Source organism: Aotus nancymaae, unplaced genomic scaffold (genome assembly GCF_030222135.1).
Source record: "Aotus nancymaae isolate 86718 unplaced genomic scaffold, 86718_ANA_hifiasm-v0.15.2.pri h1tg000193l, whole genome shotgun sequence".
NCBI lineage: Eukaryota > Metazoa > Chordata > Mammalia > Primates > Aotidae > Aotus > Aotus nancymaae.
The window spans coordinates 1,401,146-1,426,783 of record NW_026988608.1 but is presented as its reverse complement, the minus strand read 5'-3'; the positions used below and the strand labels follow the sequence as shown (position 1 = coordinate 1,426,783).

At 62.7% G+C, this 25,638-nt stretch overlaps 2 protein-coding genes across 5 annotated transcripts in view; one reads left to right on the top strand and one right to left on the bottom strand.

Annotated features, from left to right (window-relative positions):
- The first annotated feature begins 1,470 nt into the window (after window positions 1–1,470).
- Window positions 1,471–20,913, top strand: DPYSL4 (dihydropyrimidinase like 4). 2 transcript variants are annotated; one of them, XM_021671719.2, is made up of 14 exons: window positions 1,471–1,551; window positions 6,889–6,977; window positions 7,572–7,756; window positions 9,648–9,812; window positions 11,711–11,772; window positions 11,870–11,950; window positions 13,747–13,815; window positions 14,214–14,334; window positions 15,610–15,766; window positions 16,071–16,212; window positions 17,107–17,277; window positions 17,899–18,078; window positions 18,863–19,028; window positions 20,026–20,913. In XM_021671719.2, exons 3-14 carry the CDS (start codon window positions 7,633–7,635, stop codon window positions 20,115–20,117), a joined length of 1,530 nt encoding a protein of 509 aa, XP_021527394.2. In that variant the 5' UTR covers window positions 1,471–1,551; window positions 6,889–6,977; window positions 7,572–7,632; the 3' UTR covers window positions 20,118–20,913. The 2 variants fall into 2 exon arrangements, with proteins under 2 accessions (XP_021527394.2, XP_021527393.2); XM_021671718.2 differs by lacking the exon at window positions 1,471–1,551 and adding an exon at window positions 3,319–3,402.
- A 1,599-nt stretch (window positions 20,914–22,512) lies between these two features.
- STK32C (serine/threonine kinase 32C) overlaps window positions 22,513–25,638 on the bottom strand; it is a 106,795-nt gene continuing 103,669 nt past the window's right edge. For 2 of the 3 annotated variants that reach the window (XM_064371826.1, XM_064371827.1), the window contains exons 11-12: window positions 24,155–24,222; window positions 22,805–23,177 (exon numbers count right to left, since the gene is read on the bottom strand). In XM_064371826.1, coding sequence (XP_064227896.1) covers window positions 23,036–23,177; window positions 24,155–24,222 — 210 coding nt within the window. In that variant the 3' untranslated portion in view covers window positions 22,805–23,035. Of the gene's footprint in view, window positions 23,178–24,154; window positions 24,223–25,638 lie in introns of all 3 variants that reach the window. The other variant, XM_064371825.1, reaches the window with a different exon arrangement.

Below are 25,638 nucleotides of genomic sequence, written 5' to 3'. Positions count from 1 at the left end.
GTATATAGGAAAGGGAGAAGCTGCAAGGAGCGTGATGAATAACATCCAAGCTGTGTTGCATCCCTGCCCATTCCCGAAAGCACACATCTAGCAGGAACGTCCGTTCCTCTCCTGAGATATCACTGTTTTCACTCATCTATCATAGGCACCTTCTTTACATTCGATTACAATATCCAGCATTTCAGAACTGGGTTTTTGCCCCAAAAAACGTAACTATGAGCATTTATCAATGACTCCTCCTGGTCCAGTGAGCAGCAGCAGAATTCAAGTATTTAAAAATAAGGTGAATTTCTAAATTGTAGGCTACCTTCTTTTCCAAACCAATGGGCTAGACTGAATTTCCTCCAAGTATGCGAGCTGTCTCACTGCTAGCTCTTCGAACAGGGGAAGTCTGTATAAATGCATCATCCCCTAATAACACAAGAGAAGGGACCCTGAAATGTTGCCAGAAATGTTTACTGTGTAACCGAGACATCAATATTTATATCAACGTCATCACACTCGTGCACAACATAGAGAACAGCATACTTTGTCTAAGCTAAAAATCCATGTAAATTGCAGATGCTTTGACACCAATGTGTTGTTTACCTTGTACCCATGGTCCAGATTTCAAGCTGCAGAAGGACTACGACTGTTCCTTAAAGTCTCTGCCCTTGCAGAATCTGTAGCCTTCAGGATACCCCGAGTGCCTTACAGGGCTTGAACACCGACACTAGAAGTCAAAAAAGGAGTGTGTGCCCAAGTGTGGGTCTGGAGGCACTGACGCATTCGCCGACACTCACCGTCATCCCATCCTTGAAACCTAAGAGGCAGTGTGTGTTTTAACACAGTAATGGAGTTTAGGCTCAGGAAACTCATATTGTGAATATAGGTATCAAATCATATATTTGTTTACTGTATATTTTTTAAAAAGCTTTATTGTAAATTTATGCAAAAACTAATTGGGCCTGTTTTCTTACGGCAGCATGCCGGGCAGTGTGTGTATTCTCTGAGGCAGTCCCTTCAAAGCACCCTCTAACCCCGTGACGTTCTGTTCAGTGCTAAGCAGCGTTCACAGGCCTAACATAGGTTTGTATGGTGATCTAATCTACTACAAGATTTTACAAATATTTTTGTATTGTGATTCCTATGATATATACCAGAGAATTTTTACTCATTTGTAAATTATTGTACAGTTTTAATTAAAAAAAAGTTTTAAATCTTAGATTAAAGCCCCTCAAAGGTATTAAAGTGTGAACTGAAAGCCGTATGAACCATTTCTGCACTTCCGAGTTCATTCTCTGAACAGTGCCTCTGCACGCCAGAAACAGGGTCTGGGCCTTCCGCCCACTGTGGAGGAAGCCCCAGGTCTCACCTGCCAGATCACCTGGAGGGCGAGCTCTGCAGTCAGGGGGTCTAGCAGCACCTGGCTCAGGTCGGCCATCGGGCAGGCCCCCTCCTGTGGCTGTTTGTCAAATGTGAACCATCAGAGAAACCACACAATTGGGAAAAGAACAGAACTTCTGCAGCTGCATAAGAACAGTTGGTGATGTTTGCCGTGGTCCCACACAGGTGAGTGACGGACGTTGCGTTAATCATTTGGGAGGGGGAACCAAAGGAGGACCAGGGGGTGGGAAGCTGCTGGATTTAGTTCTGCTGGCTCGGGCCCCGCCAGTACTCGAGGTCGTGGTGACTCGGTGTCCGAACTCCGGCTTTCAAACGCGGACTGTGCTAACGCAAAGGCCTGGAGTCTCTGGGTTCAAATTCAGCCGCTGCAGGCTGGATAGAGTGACAGACGGAGTGGCAGCATCGCCCCGGCACCCCTGTCTCGCCCCAAGCCTCTAACTCGGCTTTAAAAGAGATCAGCAGCAGCTCGCGTGGGCGGGTCCCCCCCGCACTCTCACGCGCCCCGGGTTTCGGAGTCAGGGCCGCCTTGCCTAGCGTAGGACGGTCCAAGGGGCCTGAAATGCGGCCGGAATTCCCGTAGCGGTTTCCCCAGGGCGCGCTCCCAGCCCGGCCTTCCCACCGCCCAGCGTGTCCCGAGGGTGAGCAGCCGCGCGTGGCCGGGACGGAGCGAGCGCCGGGAGGCCAGGCTGGGGCGTTCAGCACCCGCCGCGTGGACAGCGCCAGCTCCGCGCTGGGCGGCGGGGGCGCGGCCGCCAGGTCTGCCCAGTGCACCTGCCGCGCAGACCCCTCGGAGCCGGCTCGGAGACCGGAGCCCGACGCCCGCTCCTGCCATGCCCGCGAGGCCTCTGGCCCGGCCCAAGCTCGGCTGCGTGTTCCGCCGCGTGGAGGACGCCTTCGAGAGCAAGACGCTGCCGCTGGACGCGCCGGGCGGCGGCCGCCTGGGGCCTCAGGCTGGGAAGCCGGTCTGCGGGGCGCGCGGCGACTGCGGCAAGTCCCCGAGGGCCGCCCGGTGTGGCCCAGGCCCGGGGTCCCCAGCAGGTAGCGGCCGCGGGATGAGGGGCCCGGACTCCCCGAGACACTCGCGCCGGAAGGACGCCGGGCGTGGGATTCACCTGCTTCCCTCCGCGGGGCCTCCCTGTCCCCGAAGGTCCTGAGCCTTCTGGGTCCCGCGACCGCCCCCCTCTGTCCCGCCACCGGGTCCTGGTCCCTGGGGAGCGCGAGCGCCTCCCGCTGTCCCGCTGTCCCGCTGTCTCTCTGACTCGCGCTCGCGCTCCTACTCCTGCCCTCCGCTTCGCGCGGCCGGCGTGGAACAGCCTCGCAGGGTCGCACCTGGCGCTCGGGGCCTGGCCCGGGCCATCCGCGAAGGAGCCGGCTTCGGCCGAGACGCCTTCCGGGACGGGTGCGGCTCCCAGAGCGCCGCGGCCTGGGGTCCTCGCTGGCTTGGAATCCCGGGGCCTGGGCTGCGCGTGGCAGGGAGGGCGGGGGCGCAGCGGGGCTGGCGGGACGCGGCCGGACTCTCTCCCACCCCTCCCGGGGTGCAAACTCCGCGCACATCAGCCGGGATGGATTGAAATCCTGTCCCCCTCCCCACCCAGCGCTCGTCCGCGGGTCCGCGCGGGGGCCGGGGGAGCAGAGATCAGGACTTGCGGCCGCCCCTACTACGCTGGGCCGAGAGTTGGGGGGCCGGGGCGGGGCTTTAAGGCGAAGGCGTGGCCAAGGGGCCGGGGGGCCCTGTGGGGGCGGGGCCCGAGAGGCGGGGCTGAGGCGGGGGCGGGGCCAGGCGGGGCAGGGGCGGGGCCAGGCGGGGCGGGGGTGACCCGAGAGGCGGGGCTGAGGCGGGGGCGGGGCCGGAACGGAGCCGTGCGGCTCCGCGCGCTCGCAGTAGATCTCCCGGCGCCCCCACGCACGCGTCGCGTCTCGCGCTTCCCCCGCCCGCCCCCGCTCGTGCCGCCCCTGCCAGGGACCCCCAGGAGCAGGATGTCCTTCCAGGGCAAGAAGAGCATCCCCCGGATCACGGTGAGCCCGGCCCGCGTCTCCCGGCGCCCCCTGCCCACCGCCGCGAGCGGGGCCTGGACGCGGGGCGGACCCCCCGGCCCTGTGCGCGGAGGGGGCGGCCATGCCTTCGCGCCTGGCCCTGCCCGGCTCTTCCCTGCCCGACTCTTTCGCGACCCGGGGTCGGAGAGTCCCCGCGAGCGCCGCGCCAGACCCCCTGACGGAGCGGGGCGCACTGGCCGGGCCCTGCCGGCTTCCGGGAGCCTCAGCTGCGCCCGCGGAGGACCCGGGGCCGGGCGGCCTGTGCCTCGGAGCGCGGAGGCTCCTCCTTTCCGCGGCGGCCGAGCGGGGCGGGCGGACGCGGCCCTTTGTTGGCCGGGCTGGTCCGGGGCGCGCGGAGACGCCGTTCCCGACGCACCCCGTGGGCCGCCCGCCCCTTGGACGCACTGGCGCCGCGTCGGGAGCTCTTTGTCCGAGACAAAGCGATGGAGCCCCAGCCGCTCGGGCCAAAGTCCCTGGCGGCTCCTAACTCTCCGGTAACCCTGGGTTCAGAGACGCCAAGGAAAGCGAGCGCCCACGGGCCAGTGGCCCGGCGCCCCGGCCGCCCCCAGCCTTCGAGAGCGGAGACCCCTCCCCACACTCGCACGCACCGGCGCGGAGGTCCGGCTCTGCCGGGAACAAAGCCTCCCACTCGGGCGGCGGGACAGGGGGCGGGAGGAAGGAGGCTTCGAGACCGGCGGGGCCTGGGCAGGCGAGTCCGTGGGGTCCCAGACCCGACTCTGGACTCGGCAGAAGGGCCGTGGAGTCTCATCTCCGGCATTAGCCCGAGCCGTGGGCTGTGGGCTCCACTTGCTGAGACGCGGAGGGAGGAAGGAGCTGTTGCCTCCAGAGGGGGCAGCCGGGCTGGGTCTGGTCTTGATGCAGGAGGTCCCACTAGCCTGCTAGCACGTGGGGGTCGAGTTTGGTGGTGGCAGGAGGACCCCTTCCCAGGGTAGGTCAGGTAACTATGTCAGTAGGGAGGGGCGGCCGATTCCCGGGAACTTTCACCCTTATCTGGATGAGCACAGTAAGAAGAACATGGCCCCACACCCAGCTGCGTCTCCTTCTGGGTTCCAAACCCTTCCGAGTGTGGGTGCCTGAAAACTTGGGGTGCCTGTGAACAGAGAGCCGAGAACACAGGTCTCCTCAAGCCTCCCTCTGCCCGGCTGGGTTTTCTAGGGCTTCCTTGAAAATGCATGGGTTCCCAGGGAGGGGTGGGAAGTGAAGAGCCGGGACAGCCTCTGGAGCAGCCAGGGCCTGATGTGGCCACAGAGGCTGTGCAGATGCACGGTGGTGCCCGGTCAGGGCTGGGCCTGGTGCTCAGCTGGGACTGGGCAGGAGAGGGAGAGCGCAGCCGCCAGAACGGACAGCTCTGTAGACCAAGGGTCTAAAACGTCTTCCACGACCGGCCCAGAGTAAACGTTATCAGCTTTGTGGAACACGCTGTTTCTGTCGCGGCTGCTTGGCCCTGCCAGGAAAGTGGTCCTGGGCACTGCAGAAGTCAGTGGGCATCCCTGTTACAACAGAACTTTATCTGCGGACGCCGCAGTGTGAACTTCACACTCTTTTTTTTTTTTCAATGCATATAAACCATTTTTAGTCTAGGGCTGTATGAAGACAGGTAGAGGGTGTGTAGACGGTGGGTAGGTGGCTTAGAGGTCCCTGGGATCCTGAAAATGCAGCCCTGTTGGTTGTCCACAGTGAATCCCATAGTGGGTTCCTAGATAATGAACTCCTTCTCATTCCGAGAGCTCTACGAACTGGACATTTCAGTTTAATGCTCTTGACTTCAGACTGATGGTGTGGGAAGGCTGCAGCCCCGGGCTGGGGCCCTGGCTGCCTCGAGGTGGGCCCTGGAAGCTGGGGCAGGTGGCCGGACCTCCCTGTTAAACACACACCCTGCCTGGTCAGTCGCAGGGTGTGTCGAGGCTCAAGCAGAGCAGAGGAGGGAAACGTGCTGCAGAGCCCAGCCCGTGCCCGCGTCTTTCTGCACCTCCTTCCGCGCCTTTGTTGTGTTAGAACCCCATTCTCCACTGAGGTCAGATGTTCGCCTCTGACAGTCGGTGCCGAATTCCATCAGTGACACCCCACTTTCCACCTAATCTTCTGCTTCCCGGCCATCTGGTAGGATTCTTAGAAGTGGATTTGTGGCTGCCAAGCACTGGAGTCAATCCCTGTCTAATGCCACAGCTCTGTGCTGCCAGGGCTGACTGACAGAGCTGGCCTGGAGATCCTGATGCTCTGTGCACCACTGGGAGTGCATCCAGGCCACACCGGAACCAGAGGTCCCCCAGTCTCTTCTTCCCCGTCACCCCCGTGGCCTCTCGGTCAGCAAGTCCTGCCGTCCTGACTCCCAGCCTCTCTGGAAGCCACTCTCTTCCTGTCCCTCACATAATCCTGTCCCAGAGCCCCTGCTCTCACTTGGCCAAGCTCAGCAATCACCACAGCGGTGATCCACTTCCATTGTTACACATCACCCCTGCTCTCTAACACGGCAGCCAAGGTGATCTCTTTAAAACATCAATCAAACCAGGCCTGAAACCTGCTTAAGGCCCCCAGTCAGGGGCAGCCATGGAGTCCCCAGGCCTACAGATCCTGCCCCTACCTCTGGCCCCACCACCCCATCAGAAAGTGCCAGCCCTCGGCCTCCTCCCAGGTCTGCTGATGGCATCTCAAGCCCTTTCCTGCCCCGGGGCCTTTGCACAGCTGCTTCCTGGCTGGAACGCTGGCCCTGGCCTCCTCGCCCCTGTATCAGCCCCCCCCCACCCCGGAGGTCCTTCTCCCCATGAGGAGCCTCGCCCCTCTCATGGCCCTGCCACGGCACCCTCGCTGTGCTCTGCGCATTTATCGCTGTCTGTGACCATCTGTGCGTGTGTGTTTTTGCTGCCGGTGGTCTTCCCTCGGTGGGAGGCAGCCTCCTGGGGTGGGGACCATGCCCATAGGGGCGCTGCTCTGCTTCCACCTCCTGGCAGCATCACCGGGCTGCAGTGTTTGGGTGGAACCAAAGTCCAGCTCTGTCAGCAACCACTCGCCTCCGTGTGGGTGGAAGACGGGGTGGAGGAGAGCAGGACGTCGGAGGCTGCACAGGAGGGCGTGAGACATCGTTCACCTCCTCCCTCGGACTGGGGCCCCTTAATCCAATGGTAAATTAGAAGACGTAAATATGACCTGTGGCCCTGCCACACTTTCACCAACACGGGCTCTGCCCTCTGTGTCCGCTCTTCCCTGTGCCCTCAGTGAGGCCTGAGCCGCAGCTCTGGGGTGTGCGTGGCGCTTCCAGAGGCAGCTGTTTTTGAGCACCCGGTGCCACTTCTGGGGGAATAGTAAACCCCTGTGGGCTTGTGTGCTCATTTTTACATCTAGAAACTTTGTCTGGATGTTTCAATCCTAATTCCAGAGGAAGAAGTTGTACCGGGGTGTTGCCGAATAACTCAGTTTGGAGAAAACTTACTCATTTGTCATTCCCAATAGAGTGACCGCCTTCTGATCAGAGGTGGGAGGATCGTGAATGACGACCAGTCCTTTTATGCTGATGTGCACGTGGAAGACGGCGTGATAAAGTAAGTTGCTGCTGAAAATACGCTCCCAGTTCGTGTGTGTCCACACTGGTCATGTGGTCTTCAGGCAGTTTACTGCTGGGGGAAGTCCATGAGAGAGGGTTCTTCTTTTCCAAACCCATCCTTGGAAACAGTAACCAGGTGGCCTCTGTCAGAGCCCAGGCCTTCAGGGAGGGCAGAGATGTGTCTGGTCGCCGCAGGGCGAAAGCAGGATGCTGGCTCCCGCGTTTCTTTGTTCATCATGGCACTTAGTACCGTGGCTGGCTCACAGTAGGCGCTTCCCAAATACTCACACCTACACCTGTTAGCGTGCCTGCTTCGGTCTCTCAAGCCACTCCCTCCTCTAGTCAGGGACTTTGGTAGAGAACCACAGGGCATGGCGTCTGCACAAGGCTGGACCCCGTAGTAACCGTCCTGAGCTGCGCTGAGGGATGCTTTGCTCTCTGGCACTCCCAAGGAGCTGGTCCAGTGAGTGGCCAGCCATGCTGCCCTTTTCCTTTGGGTCTGGAGCTCACACGAACACTTGAGCGTTGCTGGGAGCCCATCTGGGCTCTGACCTGGGCTCACTGTGACCAGTGAAACCTCTGCTGCTTTCAGACAAATCGGAGAAAACCTCGTTGTCCCTGGAGGCATCAAGACCATTGACGCCCATGGCCTGATGGTCCTTCCCGGTGGAGTTGACGTCCACACAAGGCTGCAGATGCCCGTCCTGGGCATGACTCCGGCTGACGACTTCTGTCAGGGCACCAAGGCAGCACTAGCAGGAGGGACCACCATGATCTGTGAGTACCTGGGTCCCTCCTCTGCGGGGGCAGCCGGCAGCTGCCGTCCCTCCCTCTGGCCAGGTGTGTGAGAGGAGGGTGTCACCTCAAGGCGCCTTTCTCAGCTGTCTGCCTTTATTGCTTCTGTCTGAGACCCTGGAGTCCCTTTCTTATCCCTCTGTCTCGCTCTGGGTGTTGACGTGGCCAGCTCTGGAATGCGCCTGGGATTTCCAGGAGTAGGAATCAGTGGACTGATGTGTGTCCACTTGTTGGTAGCCGGCCCAGAGCTGGGGTTTGGAAAACTCAAATGCCTTGGACAAGGGGAGGGGTCGTGCTTCCTGAAATGCCAGATACACGTTTGACCTTGAGCCACATGCCTCGGAAGCTTGATAGATGGAAGGTTCTTGCTCATGTCAAGAAGAGTTAAGGATGGAGGCTGTATTTTTAGAAAAAGATAAAAGCAAGGCTCATTATTATCCCATCAAAAAATAACCAGAGTTGCTATTTCTGTAGTGCTGGCTGTGTGCCCAGCACAGGCTCCATCCTGACACCCGTCAGCTCACATGCTCTCTTCCTAAAACCCTCTGAGCTCAGCAGATGAGCCTAGTTTAACAGGTGAGTGAGGGGAGTCCGCCTGCCCACCATGAGCACGTGGGGAGCTCCAGGACAAGGGCCTGTGGCCTTGGGCCACTCACTCTACTATGTCCGCCGGCACAGACCTCTCTGCTGTGGTTGAGAGGGCTCAGTTGCTTTCTAGCTGTGTGACTCCAGCTACCTCAGCTGACTTGTATAAGTCACACTTTGTTGATCTGTGAAACAGAATGCTGCCCTCATGGGCTTGTGAGGCACGTGTGAGTTAACGCATGTAAGTTGTTTTGTGTGCCTGGCACACCAGGGAGGGCAGCTCTGAGGAGTCTGGGACACCTCACAGGGACATTTAGCCATTGCCAGAATCACAGCTTGGTTTGGTTTACTCAGCCACAAAAGGAGAAAAAACCAGCAGTGACCCACCTTGCAGTCTGACCGAGGAGACTGGCCACTGCTCACACCCTTTGCGGGGTGGCCCGAGTGGGCCAGAACGCCTGCACCATCGAGGTCACCTACCTCGTGCCAGTGCCAAGGTACCTGGCCAGCTGTGGGTCCCTGCAAAGACAGACACCACAGACACAAGGCTGGCCTCTGTCTTCCTCTGCCTACAGGCCCAGGCTGGCACTGTGGGTGGCTGCAGGGGCATGGGTGCCCACTTCAACCTGTGGGGATGCGTAGAGGCCTGAGGGAGGGCTGTGCTGGAGGAAGGCATACCTGGTGGGCGCATCCTCCTGTCAGACCACCTGGCTCAGAGCTTTCTCCCGGCTGCATCAGGAGAGGCCAGTGAGCAGCATCTGGGCCTTAGGTTGTGGTGTCGGGGCAGCAGCATGATGGCTGAGTGCAGGGGGCAGGATGGCACCGTTAAAGGTTTGTGGAGTCGGTGGGGCAGTCGGGAAACCAGCCCAGCTCCCACTGTCCTAGGAAGGCACCGAGAGGCGGGGCCAGCACCTCGGACAGCGCTCTGGCCCTGCCTGGCCCTGAGGGTGCCCCATGCAGGCTGAGACAGGGGCTGGAGGCTGTCCCCACATCGCTCCTCCATGTGCAACGTTGGGGTAGGGTGGTTTGGGCTGGGGCTCTTCCTCTCTCCCCTCCCCTTCTGGGTTCAGAGGGTGACTGGGGGACTTGGGACAGAAGGTTCCTCTTTGAACAAAGCGGTAGAGCAGGTTCGCGGCAGCGTCATCCTCTCGGGCCAGTGGCCTCTGCTGTGTCTTCCTCAGACGGTCCTCTGGTCTCTTGGGAACATGAAACAGAATCTCCCGTGGAGGAGGCAGAGCAGGGAGGCGGGGGCCAGTGGGGGAAGCCGCTGACCACGCTGCCTTCACAGTGGACCATGTCTTCCCTGACCCGGGCGTGAGCTTGCTGGCAGCCTACGAGCAGTGGCGGGAGCGGGCAGACGGCGCGGCCTGCTGCGACTACTCCCTGCACGTGGACATCCCCCGCTGGCACGACAGCATCAAGGAAGAGCTGGAGGCCCTGGTCAAGGAGAAAGGTGAGTGCACCTGGAGGGCGGGCCTGGAGCCTGGCTCCCTGCGAGGGCCACCGTCCACCTGCACTCTGGGCGGAGGGCCCCTGCCCTGACCCTGTGTCCTGCCAATGGTGCTGATCTGCCCTGGGGGCCGGTGTCAGATTTGAGTGGAAGTTGGAGAAAAGTCATGTGAAGGCCCAACCACCGTCAGAGGCTCCAGGCCCAGAGGCCTCTTTCCCTAGCCAAGGGACATATCCTGGAGTCGTCCTCCTGATGAAAGGACACAGCAGGCCCCTCATTTCTTAGAGAGGAAGCTGCCTGGGAGGCAGAGTAGCAGCTGTCCACTCTGCTAGCGTTTGGGGATCCTTCCAGAGGGAGACCCTTTTAAACCTGGATCTGTGTTGTCACCTTTGCTGAAACAGACCAGCCAATAAACAAGTTTAACGGTTTCCCCACAAAAAACTCCCCTGAAGCTAAAACCACATCAGAATTTCATAGTGGGTGTGACAAGCGGAGTTCAGGCTGAGAGCTCAGGCCTGTCTAGCGTGGGGGCTTCTGGATGGGCGTGAGGGGCTCTCACCTGTATGGCCGATCTCTCCTCATCTGAGTCTGGCCCACAGCTTCCAGCCTGGAGCGGGGGTGGGATGGAGTCTGAGCAGGCCCAGAAGGCCGTAGACATCTGGCACTCCCAGGGACGCCTGCTGCCCGCCCCCTGCGGACCTGAAGGAGAGGGGGGTGTTTCTTCAAGGCCATTCCTGTGTTCCCATTCCCCAAAGGGTGACGGTCATCACACAGGTGCCCCTTGGTGTCAGGACCCCTCACCTCCCTGCCCGGGGCTGGTGGAGCCTGTCAACCCTCAGTCCGGGCCTTGCTCCAGGCGGCTGGTCTGCCACCGTGCTGTTCTGTGAGTGGACTCGGGAGGCCTATGGCCTGGTGTCTCAGAGCAGAGGTGAAAGCAGGGCCTGCACCTTCCCTCACCCCACTGGGGCAGTGCCGGGGGGGCTTCTGCTCCCCTAGAGCCACGCAAGGGTCGTAAGTCCTGTGCCCACTGGCTGGTGTTGCAGGGCAGCGCTCATCCCAACCATCACCTTCATCAGACACTTGGGGGCAGGCCCCAAATGCCAGGTCACATGCGTGTTGCTACCTGGAGGGATGGCTTGTGCCACACAAGGTGACTCAGTTTCCCCAGTGTGCCTTAGCTTGACACACTAGCACTTTCCACCCAGCGAGGAGGGGGTCCACGGGCTGGGTGGGTTTGAGTGATAGGAGGTTGGGACCCTGCCTCCAGGCCCAGGTGGGTCCCCCAGGAAGTCCTGGGGGAGGTGGTGGACTCTGGCTGCCCAGGAAACAGGAGAGCTCAGCCCTCCTCCTGATTGGCCCCAACGTCAGAGGCAGCCCCTGGTCCTTCTGTTCATCTAAGGGCCCAGCCCTGAGGTCTGGGCTGTCCCACAAGCCTGCACTGTGAGCCAGGCATGGCAGGTGTGGCTCCGGGGCCCCGCAGGCAGGTGCCGGGTGTGCCGATGGCCAGAATGGAGGTCACCAGCACAGCGAGGACTGGAGCCGCACTTCGAGGAAGGAGCCAGCAGAGCTCAGGCCGAGAGCCCAGGCACAGGGGCTCTTCCAGTAAGGGGGTCTGCTGGACAGGTGTGAGGGGTTCTCAGCTGCATTTGTCGCTGGGTGGACCATTAGTTCCTAACCCGGAGCACAGGAGCAGGCAAGGAGAACCCGGATGTGGCCGCCTCTGCCTCACTTCCCAGCTTGCTGGTGTGTGCACGGAAGCGGGGATGTGCTCACAGGGCAGGCGAGCCAGCTAGGGAAGCACCTCGGGAGAGGGGCCTAAGACCCCCTCTAGAGGATCCTCGGGTTGTGTGGCTGTGGATGGCCCAGCTCTCTGATGTCCCCTTCTCCTACCTCTTCTCCAGGCGTGAACTCCTTCCTGGTCTTCATGGCGTACAAGGACCGGTGCCAGTGCTCCGACAGCCAGGTAAGGGCAGGTGTGGGGAAGGGAGTGAGCAGGTGTGTCCCAGGCTGCTGCTGGTGCAGGCGCAGTCCCACCCAGGACCCACCACCTCTCTCCCCAGATGTACGAGATCTTCAGCATCATCCGGGACCTGGGGGCCTTGGCCCAAGTTCACGCTGAGAACGGGGACATTGTGGAGGAGGTGCCGTGCAGCAGCGGGGCAGGGGCTGCCGTGGGGTGGGGGGGTGCCGTGGAGTCCCAAGCTGCTGTGGGTTGGGGGTTTGCTATGGGGTGGGGGGTTGCTATGGGGCGGGACTGCCATCCTGTCAGGCTGCCATGGGGCGGGGGCTGCCGTGGGGCGGGACTACCATCATGTTGGGCTGCCGTGGGGCTGGAGGTGCTGTGGGGTGGGGGCTGCTGTGGGGCGGGGGGGTGCTGTGGAGTCCCAAGCTGCTGTGGGTTGGGGGTTTGCTATGGGGTGGGACTGCCATCCTGTCAGGCCGCCATGGGGCGGGGGCTGCTGTGGGGCGGGGGGTCCTGTGGGGCCGGGGGCTGCCGTCTTGTCAGGCTGCTGTGGGATGGGGGTGCTGCTGTGGGGTGGGGGTGCTGCTGTGGGGTGGAGGGGGGCTGCCATGGGACGGTGGGTGGGGCTGCCGTGGGACGGTGGGTGGGGCTGCCATGGGACGGTGGGTGGGGCTGCCGTGGGACGGTGGGTGGGGCTGCCGTGGGACAGTGGGTGGGACTGCCGTGGGGCGGGATCTGAGGGTGACTTTCGTGATACACAGACAGCAGCACAGAATTCCACAAAAACTTGAGAGTCATAACTTACCCAGGGTCAAAGGTCAACCAGTGAGTTAGAGAGACTTGGGGGGCCTCTGAGGCCATAAAACAGCTTCTCCTAGATTCACACTTATTAAAAATACCTCAAAACCAAAGTGTCGCTGGGGGTCCAGCGACCCCTGTGTCAGCCCCATGGATGGAGGCCCCTCCTGTGGAGCAGGGTCCACCTCCCAGCCAAGGGCACCCATGTTGACAGGGCCACATCCTTCAGACACATGCCACTGGGCTGGGAGGACCTGAGCCCGCATGCTGCGTGGACCCCCCAGGACATCCGGGTTATGGGGCCACGTGGCCCCCAAGGCCCTGGGCCCCGCACCTTGTTTCCCTCTCAGGCTCTCGCACCCACAGGTGCAGGAGTTCAGAGTGGGCCACATCGTCCCCATGGGACCTCAGTGGGGGCCCCCACATAGGACACACCTCCCCGACACTGCAAGCCCACAGGGAGACTTCCTGGGACGGGAAAGGCTCTGTCTGCCTCCTGAGCTCCTCAGGAAGGAAGGTACTGGCACACTGGTAGGGGCACGTGGGGGGTCCCCAGCGTCCTCATCCACCCTTCCAACTGCAAGGGCACCAGAGCATCACAGACACCTCCGTGGCCCAAGGCCGGGCCCTAGTTGCACTGTCAAGAGGCGGCACTGGGTCCAGGGGATGCTGCACACACAGCGGAGGGAGATCCCACGTGTGGGAGACTCGGAACTGGAGCCACTTCTCCTGGCCAGCGCCGCGTCTTCCCGACACCAGCGGGTGCTGCGGTGCACGTGTCCGAGGAAGGGCAGTGCTGGACGAAGGAGCGGTCCCCGCTCCTGACCTGCAGAGCCCTCTCACCTTGCACTCACCCCCACACACGCCCCCGCTGGGGGAGGCAGCGTGATGGGCATGGTGTTGGGGTGGAGCCTTGGTGCCATCAGTCAGGAGCCCTGCAGCCTTGGGCAAGCCACTTCTGCTATCCGAGCCATCCCCTCCACTGTAACTCAGGGAGCAGGACTCTCACCTCTCCAAGCCCCCTCCGCCCTCTATTCAGAGTTCTCTGTGGCTGGGAAATGCTGGGAGGCCTGGGGGCCAGTACTGCTTGGGGAACGGGGCCTCCCGGCCATGGGCTTAGCATCTGGGACCCAGGATCCCCTCGGGGCTGAAGTGAGGCTCCTGTGGTTTCTTTAGGAGCAGAAGCGGTGGCTGGAGCTCGGCATCACCGGGCCTGAGGGCCACGTGCTCAGCCACCCCGAGGAGGTAAGCTTCCAGGGCACCACCGCGCACCCGAGCGCACTCCACCCGGACCGCTGCTGCTGGGGCTGTGCTGACCTTGGCCCTGTGCTGTGGACTGGGCGGGGCTGTGCTCACCCCATCCTCATCTGGGAGGCATGAATCCTTCCCCTGCCAGGCACTTGTTCCCCATGCCCCTGCCACCCTACAGCCTGGACCCAGGGCTCAGAAGGTGATGCGGGCAGCCTGGACGCTGAGCTCTAGGCTGGGGCACCCGTCCCGGCCCCTGAGCTCTAGGCTGGGGCACTCATCCTAGGCTGCCTGAACCTGGGATCCCACCGGGGACCCCTGGGCATCCCCATTGCCCACACCGGTCTGGAGTCCCAGGGTCCTCGCGTGGCCTGACCCCTCCCCCTCATCCCCAGGTGGAGGCCGAGGCTGTGTACCGAGCTGTCACCATCGCCAAGCAGGCCAACTGCCCACTGTATGTCACCAAGGTGATGAGCAAGGGGGCGGCTGATGCCATTGCCCAGGCCAAGCGCAGAGGTGAGTGCCCAGCCCCGGCCCTGATGCCGGGGCCATGGTCTCAGCCTCCTGGGTGCAGCCCTGGGGAGACGCAGGCACCCCAAGTCCCTGCATGACGGTGGGGCTGGACCCGAGTCTCCAGCCTGGTTGGAGCAGCAGCTGCTCACCAGGGGCCCTGAGGCAAAACCTGGGGCTGCTCATCCTGTTTCCAGAGGGGTGGGCGCGGGGGGAGTGGAATGATGCCGAGTATCTGTGTCTGAGAGAGAATTCCGGTTCCACCAAGGTGGTCCCCACCCCATGCTGGTATTTGCTGTGTCTAGAGCCGGGGTGCTACCCGCCCACAGAATGCCAGCCAGCTGGAGCCTGGCACTGCAGACAGCCTCAGGCCTGGGGGTGGGAGGGGGCCGCACACAGCTGTGATTGGCAGGGGCTTGACTGGGGTCTCCCAGATAGAGGCTGCTGAGCTCAGAGGGTCCAGGGAGCCCCAGCAATCACTGGGGCTGGAGCAGGCCCAGGGTCCGGGTGCAGAACCCAGGTGGTGGGTAAATAGGGGGGCGTCCTCAAGAAGGCCCCTGGGTCTGGTCTGGTTTCCCTGCCTCCTGCTGTCCCTGCTGAGTCCTGAGAGACCCAGTTTCTGGTTTTCTGGGACTGCCTGAGGCTGTGCAGATCCCTGATGGGCCAGCAAGGGTTGGGGGGTGGTGCGCACTTGTGTATCCCAAATTGTGGGTTGAAACAGAAACCCACCCAGTTACGTGGGAAAAGACTGAGGCATGCAGGCATATGGGGTCTGCAGGGGCAGAGCCTGGGCCTCCCTCAGGACACCAAGCAGCCTCGGGGCAGCAGGCCAGGCTCTTCTCAGGGGTGCCCCACCCCACCTGGGAGCATTTCTCCGTCACCCACTGGTGGGAGCTGCCTCGGCTCTGAGCTGGAGCCATGGTGAGGCCATGGCCAGGGGACCCAGGGCCAGCCAACTGCCATGCAGTTCACTGTGGCCCGCAGGTGCGCCGTGGCCCTGCTGGAATGCCCAGGGTCCTGGGTTAGGGTGTGGGCGGAGAGAGGACCTGGTGTTGGCAGGCCAGACTCTCTTTCCCAGAAGGACCCCAGGGCCAACCACGTCTTCCCAGGACCCTGGCCTCTGCCCCGCCTCCTGCCCAGGGCCAGGGATGCTAGACTGGGGACAAGCCGTCCCACGCCAGGAAAGCGAGGGGCAGTCGGGGGCGTCCGTGGCGGCAGCGCTTGGGGCCCCGTGGGGTGCAGGTGGCCGGCGGGGCATCTCTCACGGGCCTCGTGCTGTAGGGGTGGTCGTGTTTGGGGAGCCCATCACCGCCAGCCTGGGCACTGACGGCTCACACTACTGGAGCAAGAACTGGGCCAAGGCCGCAGCCTTTGTCACGTCGCCCCCTATCAACCCAGACCCCACCACGGCGGACCACCTCACCTGCCTGCTGTCCAGGTAAGCAGCAGCTCCAGGTGGCCCCAGGTCAGCCGCGGGCTGCAAACCCTGCCAAGGCTGTGGCCCACTGGTGGCCCTGACACCCCAGGCCTCTCCCTCGGGGCAGCCCAGACAGTGGAAGGTGGGCGGAGTCCGAGCCCCATGGCTCCACCTGGGCCCCTGGCAGGAACCAGCCCCCTGCCTCGTACAGAGGCACCAGCTCTGCCCGGCGAGGGCCTCCGGGATGACGCTGGAGCTGACCTGGCCTCTGGCGGCTCAGGAAGGCCAGGACCCCTGGGCTCTTCTGACCCTGGCTTGTTTCCAGCGGGGACCTCCAGGTGACAGGCAGTGCCCACTGCACCTTCACCACTGCCCAGAAGGCCGTGGGCAAGGACAACTTCACGCTGATTCCCGAGGGCACCAACGGCATCGAGGAGCGCATGTCCATGGTCTGGGAGAAGTGTGTGGTGAGCACAGACCTGCCGGGGCGCCCGGCCAGGGAGGGGCTTGTCAGAAGGGAGCCCACCTAACTGGTGCCTGCTCGTTAAAGAGGTCGGAGCACATGGGCCTCGGGGTGATGGATCCGCCCCCAGGGCACCTCAGACACGTAGTTCTGGCCCCTCCAGAAGAGACTCCACCAGCAACGGGGCAGCTGGGACCCCACCCCGGCAGACTCTAGAGTTGCCTGGACACTGCGCTTGCACAGGGTCAGCACAGGGGCCCCACGCTGTGACGTTACAGGTCTCCCTGCGATGCCCTCAGGACCCATGGCACACTGCCCTGTCCTCTGTGCCCCTCCTGCCATGCTCAGCCCCCCACCCCCGCCACTGAGCTCCTTCCCTCAGCCTCCAGGGCACCCCAAGGAGACAGTCACGTCCTTCTGGGGACACAGGTGATGTCACTGAAGATTGATCCTCATGGAACCTTCCTGGAAGCTTTACCCACAAAGTGAATGCAGAAAGTAGGCTTTGTCTAGGAAGGGGCCAGCCGGCCGGCGTCGCTAAAACAGACTCACTGATTGACCAGCGCAGCCGGGCAGGCGTTCTTACCCCCAAGTGCTGCCATGGCAAGGGCTGAGGGGAGCCCCGTCCTGACCTGGCTGCCTGGGGGACACTCTAGTGTCTGTCCTCGAGGGGGCCCAGTATCCATCTTTTCGGGGTCCCAGCGGCCCAGCATCCGACCCTGCAGAGGCCTGGTGTCCAACTTGTGGGGGCCCGGTGGCCTCGTGTCAGTCCTCGTGGGGGCCCGGTGGCCTGAAATCCAACCTTGGGGGGTCCCGGCAGTCCGGCGTCTGTCTTTGCGGGAGCCCCACACCCAGCCCCACCTACCCCCCTTAGCTCAGCCGCCTTCTCGTTCCTCAGGCCTCTGGGAAGATGGATGAGAATGAGTTCGTCGCAGTGACCAGTACAAATGCTGCCAAAATCTTCAATTTTTACCCAAGGAAGGGGCGCGTGGCTGTGGGCTCTGACGCTGACCTGGTCATATGGAATCCCAAGGCCACCAAGATCATCACAGCCAAGAACCACAATCTGGTAAGGGAAGGCAGCTGGAAGGCAGGGTTTGCATTTGCAGGGCTGGGAGCGTGAGGCAGCTTTCCCAGGAGAGGCCTCGCAGGATGGAGACCCAGGCAGCAGCAGCAGCAGCCTCAGCCATCCCGGGGCCGTCCACACAGCCTGTCCCGGGCCAGGCACTGAAACAAGCTGGGCCCATGTCACCTCGCTGCATGGCGGTGACAACTGCGGCCCCTTGTGCCCAGGAGGAGGCCAGGGCAGAGCAGTGCTGTGTGCACCTGCCTAGCCAAGGTAGAAGTGACCCTGCCTGTCCCCTTTATCCTCGAGAGAAGCATGTGACTTGGGAACGAGCTCCGTAGGCTGAAGACACCATCCCTACGGAGTTGCAACCCCTCAACCAAGGGAGAAGTGACCCTCCCTGCCTGCCCACGCCTGTCCCCTTTGTCCTCGAGAGAAGCATGAGACTTGGAAACCAGCTCCGTAGGCTGAGGGGACCATCCCTTCTGAGTTCCAAGAGGAGCTCAGTGCAGGCACAGCAGGCCTGCTCCACACTGGGCGCCCTCAGCGTTCCAGCGGCTCCGTGGGGACGGGACGGATGGGCGGCAGCGTGGGGGCACTGGACCCTTATGCCTCTTTCCCCAGAATGTGGAGTACAACATCTTCGAGGGAGTGGAGTGCCGGGGAGCGCCCGCAGTGGTCTTAAGCCAAGGCCGAGTGGTGCTGGAGGACGGGAACGTGCTCGTCACCCCAGGGGCAGGCCGTTTCATCCCTCGGAAAACATTCCCAGACTTCGTCTACAAGAGGATCAAAGCTCGCAACAGGGTAGGGCAGGCCCCTAGAGGGCGTCATGCAGGCGGCGGGTGGGCGGGAGGTGAGTTCTGGGCCCAGGACGCACCTCCTGTAAGCCTGGCCCAGCCCCCAGAGGCTTCAGGGAGTGGAGCCACTGCTTGCCCAGGGCCCTGGTGGGCCTAAGTGGGGCAGGGCCTGCTTCAGGAAGGGGGCAGAGGAGCCCCCATGGCACTGGGACCCCCCCCCCCGGCCCTGGATCGGCTCTGCCGGCACCTGTGAACGGCAGCTGCGTGCCCCCTGAGTCATCCACAGTGGCCAAATGCAGATATGAAGTGAGCAGAAAGCCACCTCCCCATGGGAGCCACCAGTGGGAGCTTAGTATGGGTCCTTCTGGGATTTCCCGTGACGGACGTGCACACCGATGTGTGGAGGGGGGCGTGAGCTCCTCTCCACTCGGGCTCTCAGCTCAGCCGTGGGGGCACCTCCCGTGGCCAAGTGCTTCCCACGTGCACAGCGATACTCGCGGTGGTGAGTGAGTGGCGTCTGTGCACACGGGCGCGCGTGGGGCCTCAGGGAGGGAGGTGTGAGCATGTACCCCCGTGTCAGTAAGACTGAGGGAGGGATGTGCACACACGTGTAGGCAGGACGGTGGGACCTCGGGCAGGCATTGTACATGTGCAGGGAGGTGTGTGAACATGGGGTGTGCACCCCTCCAGGGGAGCCCCAAACTCCTGAAGCTGGCAGTGGAGAGGCGCAGAGCAGGCCCAGCCGTCCAGCTGCCCACGTTCAGCCCCTCATGCCCATCTCTGGCCCGCAGCTGGCGGAGATCCATGGTGTACCCCGTGGGCTGTATGACGGGCCCGTGCATGAGGTGATGGTGCCTGCTAAGCCGGGGAGCGGTGCCCAGGCTCGCGCTTCCTGCCCAGGGAAGATCTCAGTGCCCCCCGTGCGGAACCTGCACCAGTCGGGGTTCAGCCTCTCTGGTAAGTTGGGCCTCAGGCACTGGTGGGGGTGCGAGGGGCTCTGCCAGAGCGTCTGAGGGGCCCCAGGGTCCAGCCTGTTCCCAGAGGAGCTGCAGGGCCTGCCCTCACCTATGGGACACACGGAAGCAGCCAGCAGGGGACTGGGGCAGGAGATGCTGCTGAGGGTGTCATGGGGGCTGAGGGCTGAGCCCACTTAAGGAGACTCCTCCTGCCCAGCGTCTGCCTGGGGCAGCTGTGATGAGCCCCCACCTTGAGGACAGTGTGCTGGGGTGGGGCTGTCATGTGGAGCCCAGGGGTGAGCATGGATCCAGCCTCAGGGGAGGTGGGGGAGCCTAACGAGGACCCCAGGATCACATGGAATCCAGGTCCCCAGCCAGCCCCAGAACCAAGCGTGAGGTGTGAGGGAGGGGTCTGAGCTGTGTCCAGGGGCCCAGAGGGACATGCAGGAAGGCGTGCGAGGGCCCCAGCCCCCAGCCTCCGGCCTCTGGCATTTGGTGGTGCATCCTCCCTGCATGGGGCGGTGATGGCAGGCCCTGCTCACCTTCCGGGACCTCAGGCCAGGGTCAGGTCCCTGAGACCCTACCATCTCTGGGAGGCAGCCTTTCCTCACCTGGGGCCACAGCAGGGATGAGGCAGGACTGGCCTGGGCTCCTCTCAGGACAGGAGGGGATTCCTGCAGGTTAGCCTGGAGTTTGCAGCCCTGTGGGCCTCAGGGATCTCCCAGGCAGCCGCCTGTGCATGCCCCCCCCACCCCCCAGGGCACCCTGGGCCTCAGGGATCTCCTGGCAGCCTCCTGTGCACTCCCTATGCACTGCAGGCCTCAGGGAGGGGAGTGCCTGCCGGGGACCTGGTCCCCTTGGCCTTCTGGTTCTGGCAGGTGGGCAGGGGCTCTGCAGTCCTGGCCCCACTGACACAGTCTCTGAATCTGCCTCCTCGCTTGCATAGAAGGGACCCCACCCCTGCCCCATTCTCTCCTGCCCACCCTGCCCTTTCTCAGGGTCTCAGGCTGATGACCACATCGCCCGACGCACGGCACAGAAGATCATGGCACCACCCGGTGGCCGCTCCAACATCACCTCTCTCTCCTAGACTCCCAGGCCCTGCCGGCCCCACTCGAGGCCGCGGCGGCCCCAGGGGACTTGCCCCCCTTAGCATTTTCCTTTGTAGAAGTTTCTTGAAGGTGCTTGGCAGCCTTGCCTGCCCCCTCCCCACAGGCTCTCCTTGTGGGGTCCCAGGTCCTACTGCCATGTGGCCCTCAAGAGAAGGGCTGAACCTGGGGAGACGTCACTGCCAGGGTGAGGCGGCGCCACACGGCAGGGATGGTGCCAGCGGCCTGAGCTCAGGCACCCCAGTGCCCACTGAGCCCAGCCTGGGTACAGGGAAGCCGCCGGGCTGCACAGAGAGCGCGGGAGCACTCCGACACCGAGTTGCGCCTGGTGGGCATTTGCACCTCCTCTCCACACCCATCACTGCCTTGCAGAGCCCCGTGCTCCTGCAGCCCCTCCCCAGAGGCCTGTGCCCATGGCGGGCCAGGGAGGAGGTGGGAGCAGAGCCCTCGGCCTTGCACAGCTGCTGAGACTTCAGGGAGCCATCGGAACTCGGTGCAGCGCAGCCCGCCCGTGGAGGGGTCCTTTTCCACACCCCGAGGCCCACACCTGAGCTTTCGTAGTAGCCCCCGTCCAGGGAACCCTTGTGATCCTTTAGGAAGACACTGTCCTTTCATTACAGATTGTGTGTTTCCGTAGGCTTCTTAGTAGCAGCTTTGTACGTGAGGACACCTGTAGCCAGGAGCCTGTGCATGCCACCCACCGCCTGACGGACGGGCGTCATCTGGCCTCTGATGTGAATCAGGCCCATTAAAGACGTCTGGTGCGTGGAAAACGCGTCTCCTCTCCCCACACCGTCTCTGCATGGGCGGCCCGGCTGGCTGTGGCTGGTCCGACGGCTCCTGCAGCCACGGCTCTTCTCCCCTGCACAGGGCTGCTCTGCACGGCAGGGCGGGGCTTCTCCTCTCACAGGGAAGAGGAGCAGCAGGGCAGCCTGGGTGGGGCAGAGGGGGCCCTCACACTTCTCACCGGACAGCCGTGGCTGCCCCAGAAGGCCAGCAGCATGCACAGGAGTGCCTGGAATCCAGGCACACACCACTGTCACCCAGGCGGGTGCTGCTCACAGATGCGGGCCCAGCACTCAAGGCCAGGCAGCTGCGAGGCTCCGACCCAAGCCTCCTAAGGTCATGACTGTGGTGCTGGTGACCTCGTCTCATAAACGGGTGCTAGTTCATATTCTAGGTGTGGACATTCCCAGATAGCTGTCCTCACACCAAGAGCAGGGCCTGGCCGTGATCACTGGGCACTCACCACTGGCTGACGAGCACAGAGGGACTTGCCTCCTGCCACTGGCTTTCCGGGCCCTGCCCAGGCACCGATGGTGATGGGGAATTTCCTGCTGTGGTCTCTGGGGACCATGGACAGGGGCATTTTTGACCATAGGCTTCTCACAAAGCAGCACTGATCCCAGGCAGCAGCCCTGGAGAAGGCCCTGGGTCCTCAGCGTTTCCTTCTTGGGGGTCCCTCTGTCCCAGCTGTGGGAGTTGGCATCCCTGGCTCTGCCCCAGGGTTGGGGGTGATCAGGGGAACCAGACAGCACCCACACCCCACAAGTATCTCGGAGAAGGACAAGGAGCACCACCTGCCATGTTCCCCAAACGCACTTACACAAACCGCACGTGTCCTTCCCCCGCACCTGCCTCTGACATCGCCACGTTTCCACCGAGCACACGGCCGCCTCAGGGCCTTTGCAGGGATGGGGCCACCCTTCCTGGTAGTGATTTGGGTGCCGTGTTCCCCATGTGAGCTGCTGACAAATTCCTTCCAGGATTCAGAGGGCAGGGGCGGGCGGGGGACAGGGAGCTGCATCCTCTCCCCTCGGATTTAGGACTCTGCTCCTGGCACGGCTGATTCTTCCCCAGGTGTTCTTCGGCCGTTGCCATCTCAGCCCACCCAAGGACAGGAGGGCCCTGTTTGCCAGGAGTGCAGCGGGGATTGTGGACGCGGGTCTGGACACATGTTCACCACGGTTGCTGTCCTGGGAGGGGGCGCAGACCTGACACATGCATTCCTCCAGAGGAACAGAGTGCTGGGCTGGCGGGCTGAGCCCATTCTCCAGTGGGACCAGAGAGAAGCGCACAGGCCGTTTACCCAGTTACAGTCCCAATGACAGGACCACCCAGCCACGGTGAGAGGGCTGTGTCCCTTCATGGAGGGCCAAGCACTGCCTGGCACTGCAGTGGCTCCACGGTGCATGGGCTGGTGCCGTCCTGGGCTCCTGCCTCCAGCACCGTCTCTGCCTCCCACAGCCTTATGGCTCCAGGGTCACGGAGACAGGCGCCCACGCCATGCCATGCTGCTGAAGCCCTGGGGAGGCTCTGCTCAGAGGAGTCCAGTTGGGCCTGATGGCTGGGTAGACACAGGACACAGAGCACCAAGCGCTTCTCACACTGTAATTCTCAGAGGTGAAAACTATACAGAAGCAGCAGAAATTGCTGGAGCAGTGTGATTAGAAAACACCCGCCTCCCCACCCGCTACCCATAGCCCACGCCCTTGACCTCCAAGAACTGGGCTGAGCCTGGGCACCCTCGGCCTGGCTGCAAGTGCTCACCTTGTGAAGTGGGCCGCGCCCAGCCTCGGGGCCAAGGGCTCCTTCCCATCCGCGGCCCCGGCCCACTGTGCGCAACAAAGGGGCGCCCAGCAGCGCTTCCGCCATTAGGCGGGTCCCGGGGCCTGCGGGCAGTGCCCTCCTTGCTGGCCTCCACAGGTGCCTGCTGCACCCAGCCTCTTGTCCCGTGCACCACCACGAACCCAAGGTATGAAACGTGTCCAGGGCACTGCGGGCACTGCCAGCCCGGCTGCTGGGTGGGAACATGAATGCCAGGCTTCCGCCCCATGGCCCTCCTCTGGCAGCCGAGTCTCCAAACCAGCCTGAGGGTGAGGACCACAGGCGTCCTGGCCTAGCTGCTCCCGGCCGAGGGGCAGATGGGGCCGCACATGGGCAAGGCGGAGGGCTCTGCCTCGTCTTCCAGAGGCTCCGCAACATCACTGGGCCCAAGGGCGGGGAGGGGCTCGCTCAGGAGGTCCTGGCTCCTCTTCAGCCTGAGGTGGCAGGAACACATGGAGGGAGTTACCCCCCACCACCCCGGCCTCACTGGCCCATGACCTGCCCACGGGCTCACGGAACAGGCCATGGCATGGATGCCCAAGTGTGGGCCGCAGGCTGGGTGTCTGCTGGAAAGGCCACGCCCCCGATACACTCACTGGGGGTGGGCAGGGGCATGCGAGGACGCTGGCGAGGCTCAGCGTGTTTCCAGCCAGAAGGCCTGAGTGTGCAGGTGCCACAGGTCGGCGACAGGAACGAGGCTTGGCTGAATCTCCTTCGTCACCCGGACCTCTGATCCCTGAGGTGTCAGCCGGTGCCCTCACCTGTCTGCCCTTGCCAGCCTGCACATACTTCCCACAAAAGCTCAGAGACCACTCCTTCAGGACGCCCTCATGCAAGCAGAGGGGCATCCATCCTCCCTTGGGCCCCACCGTGGCAGCTGCTGCTGTTTCTGGCCTGCCTTGCCTGCTGCCAGTCACCTTTGCCCTTTCTGTTCCCTGGTACTTGTAGTTTGGGAAAGGTCAGCTGAGTGACTGAGGGCATGCCTGCGTCGGGAGTTAACGTGGCTCTGACAGGGCCTCCTAGGAAGCCCCCTCCCCTTGTCTGGGCAAGCGATTGGTCTCTTCCCAGAAGATTCCAGCCACGGGCCCCGAGTGGAGCCCAAACATGCCAGAGCCTGGCAGGGGCCTCCCGCCGCTCCCCTCCACAGCTGCTGCTCGGAGTTCCCCAAAGAGAGAAGGGGCCACGCACCCTAAGCCCACAAAGGTCACGTGGTTGCAGGGTCTCAGGACTTACATGAGAGCAAGGCCACGCACCCCAGGCCCACGGAGGTCACGTGGCTGCAGGGTCTCGTGACTTGTGTGAGAGCAGACAGCATACCCCAGGCCCACAGATGCCAACTCGTGTGACCAAGAAAACCTTAACCTTGGCCCCATTTTCCTCCTGCCACGCCTACCCACCCCCACACACTCACTTTTCTCTGTTAAAAATCACAAAGTCTTGCTGGATTGCATCAAGGCAGTCTTGAAGATAGTCATTCTCCTGTAGACAGAAAGGCACACGTGAGCCTGTGGGGGACGGCGTCCAGGCCCCACCCTGCCGGGCCTCCACCTGTGGCTTTCTTTGGACGATGGCCTCTTTGTTACTGAAGCATCCCGGCCCCCCAGCAGCCAGATTGGCATCTTTGCGGGTGATTCGCCCAAGTCCCAAGGGATGCCAAGGCCCAGCTCCCTTGCCTGGGGGTGGACGGCTTGGACTTGCTCCATGGGCCTGCAGGACCAGGCACAAGCTGTTCTCTGCGGCACTTTGCTGGAAACCCCTCCCCTGCCGGGCCTGTCCCCTTGCTGGGTTCTCCCAGCCCCTCATCACAGTACACAGGCCCGCCTCTGGGATGCTGCCTGGAGAAGCCTGGAACCAGGGCTGGCCTGTGGGCTGAGGCTGCCTGCAGGACCCACCCTTGGAGATGTGTGATGGGCAGCAGGACCACTGCCCAAGACGCGGTGGGGGACGTGGGTGGGCTGCCCGTGGACGGGTGCTGGCGCGCAGTGCTGGCGTGGTGTGGGAAAGCATCATTAAGGGGACCGCGGACTTCCAACGGGCGGGCAAACGGCAGACCCAGCTCAGCAGTGGAAAGTGCAGAGAGCCACGGGCCTGGAGGTGGCATTGAAAGGGCCCCACCTCCTGCAGCTGAGGGCAGAGGATGCCCACTTGTGAGGACAGCAGAACCTCAGATCCACAGCCTCGGGAAGTCGCGCTGAGAGGGAGGGAGCTGGGCTCTGGAGGCCAGAGGGGACGTGAGTGGGTCCACGTGAGAACGCTCACCCCTATCTAGATATACAAAAGGTCCAGTAAAATCCAGTGTTACCATCTTACGGGACCACCATCCCACACGACTGGCCAGCGGCAGAGGCGGCGTTAGGCAGTGTGTGATGACAGTCCGCGTCCACCCGAGATAGACAACAGCGTGCTTTCACGGCCCGCCCGCCCCAGGGCCAACGGCACTCTTCCCTGTCCACCCAAGACAGACAACAGCGTGCTTTCACGGCCCGCCCCGGGGCCAACGGCACTCTTCCCCGTCCACCCGAGATAGACAACAGCGTGCTTTCACGGCCCGCCCCAGGGCCAACGGCACTCTTCCCCGTCCACCCGAGATAGACAACAGCGTGCTTTCACCGCCCACCCCGGGGCCAACAGCACTCTTCCCCGTCCACCCGAGATAGACAACAGTGTGCTTTCACGGCCCGCCCTGGGGCCAACGGCACTCTTCCCCGTCCACCCGAGATGGACAACAGCGTGCTTTCACGGCCCGCCCTGGGGCCAACGGCACTCTTCCCCGTCCACCCAAGATAGACAACAGCGTGCTTTCACGGCCCGCCCCGGGGCCAACGGCACTCTTCCCAGTCCACCCGAGATGGACAACAGCGTGCTTTCACGGCCCGCCCTGGGGCCAACGGCACT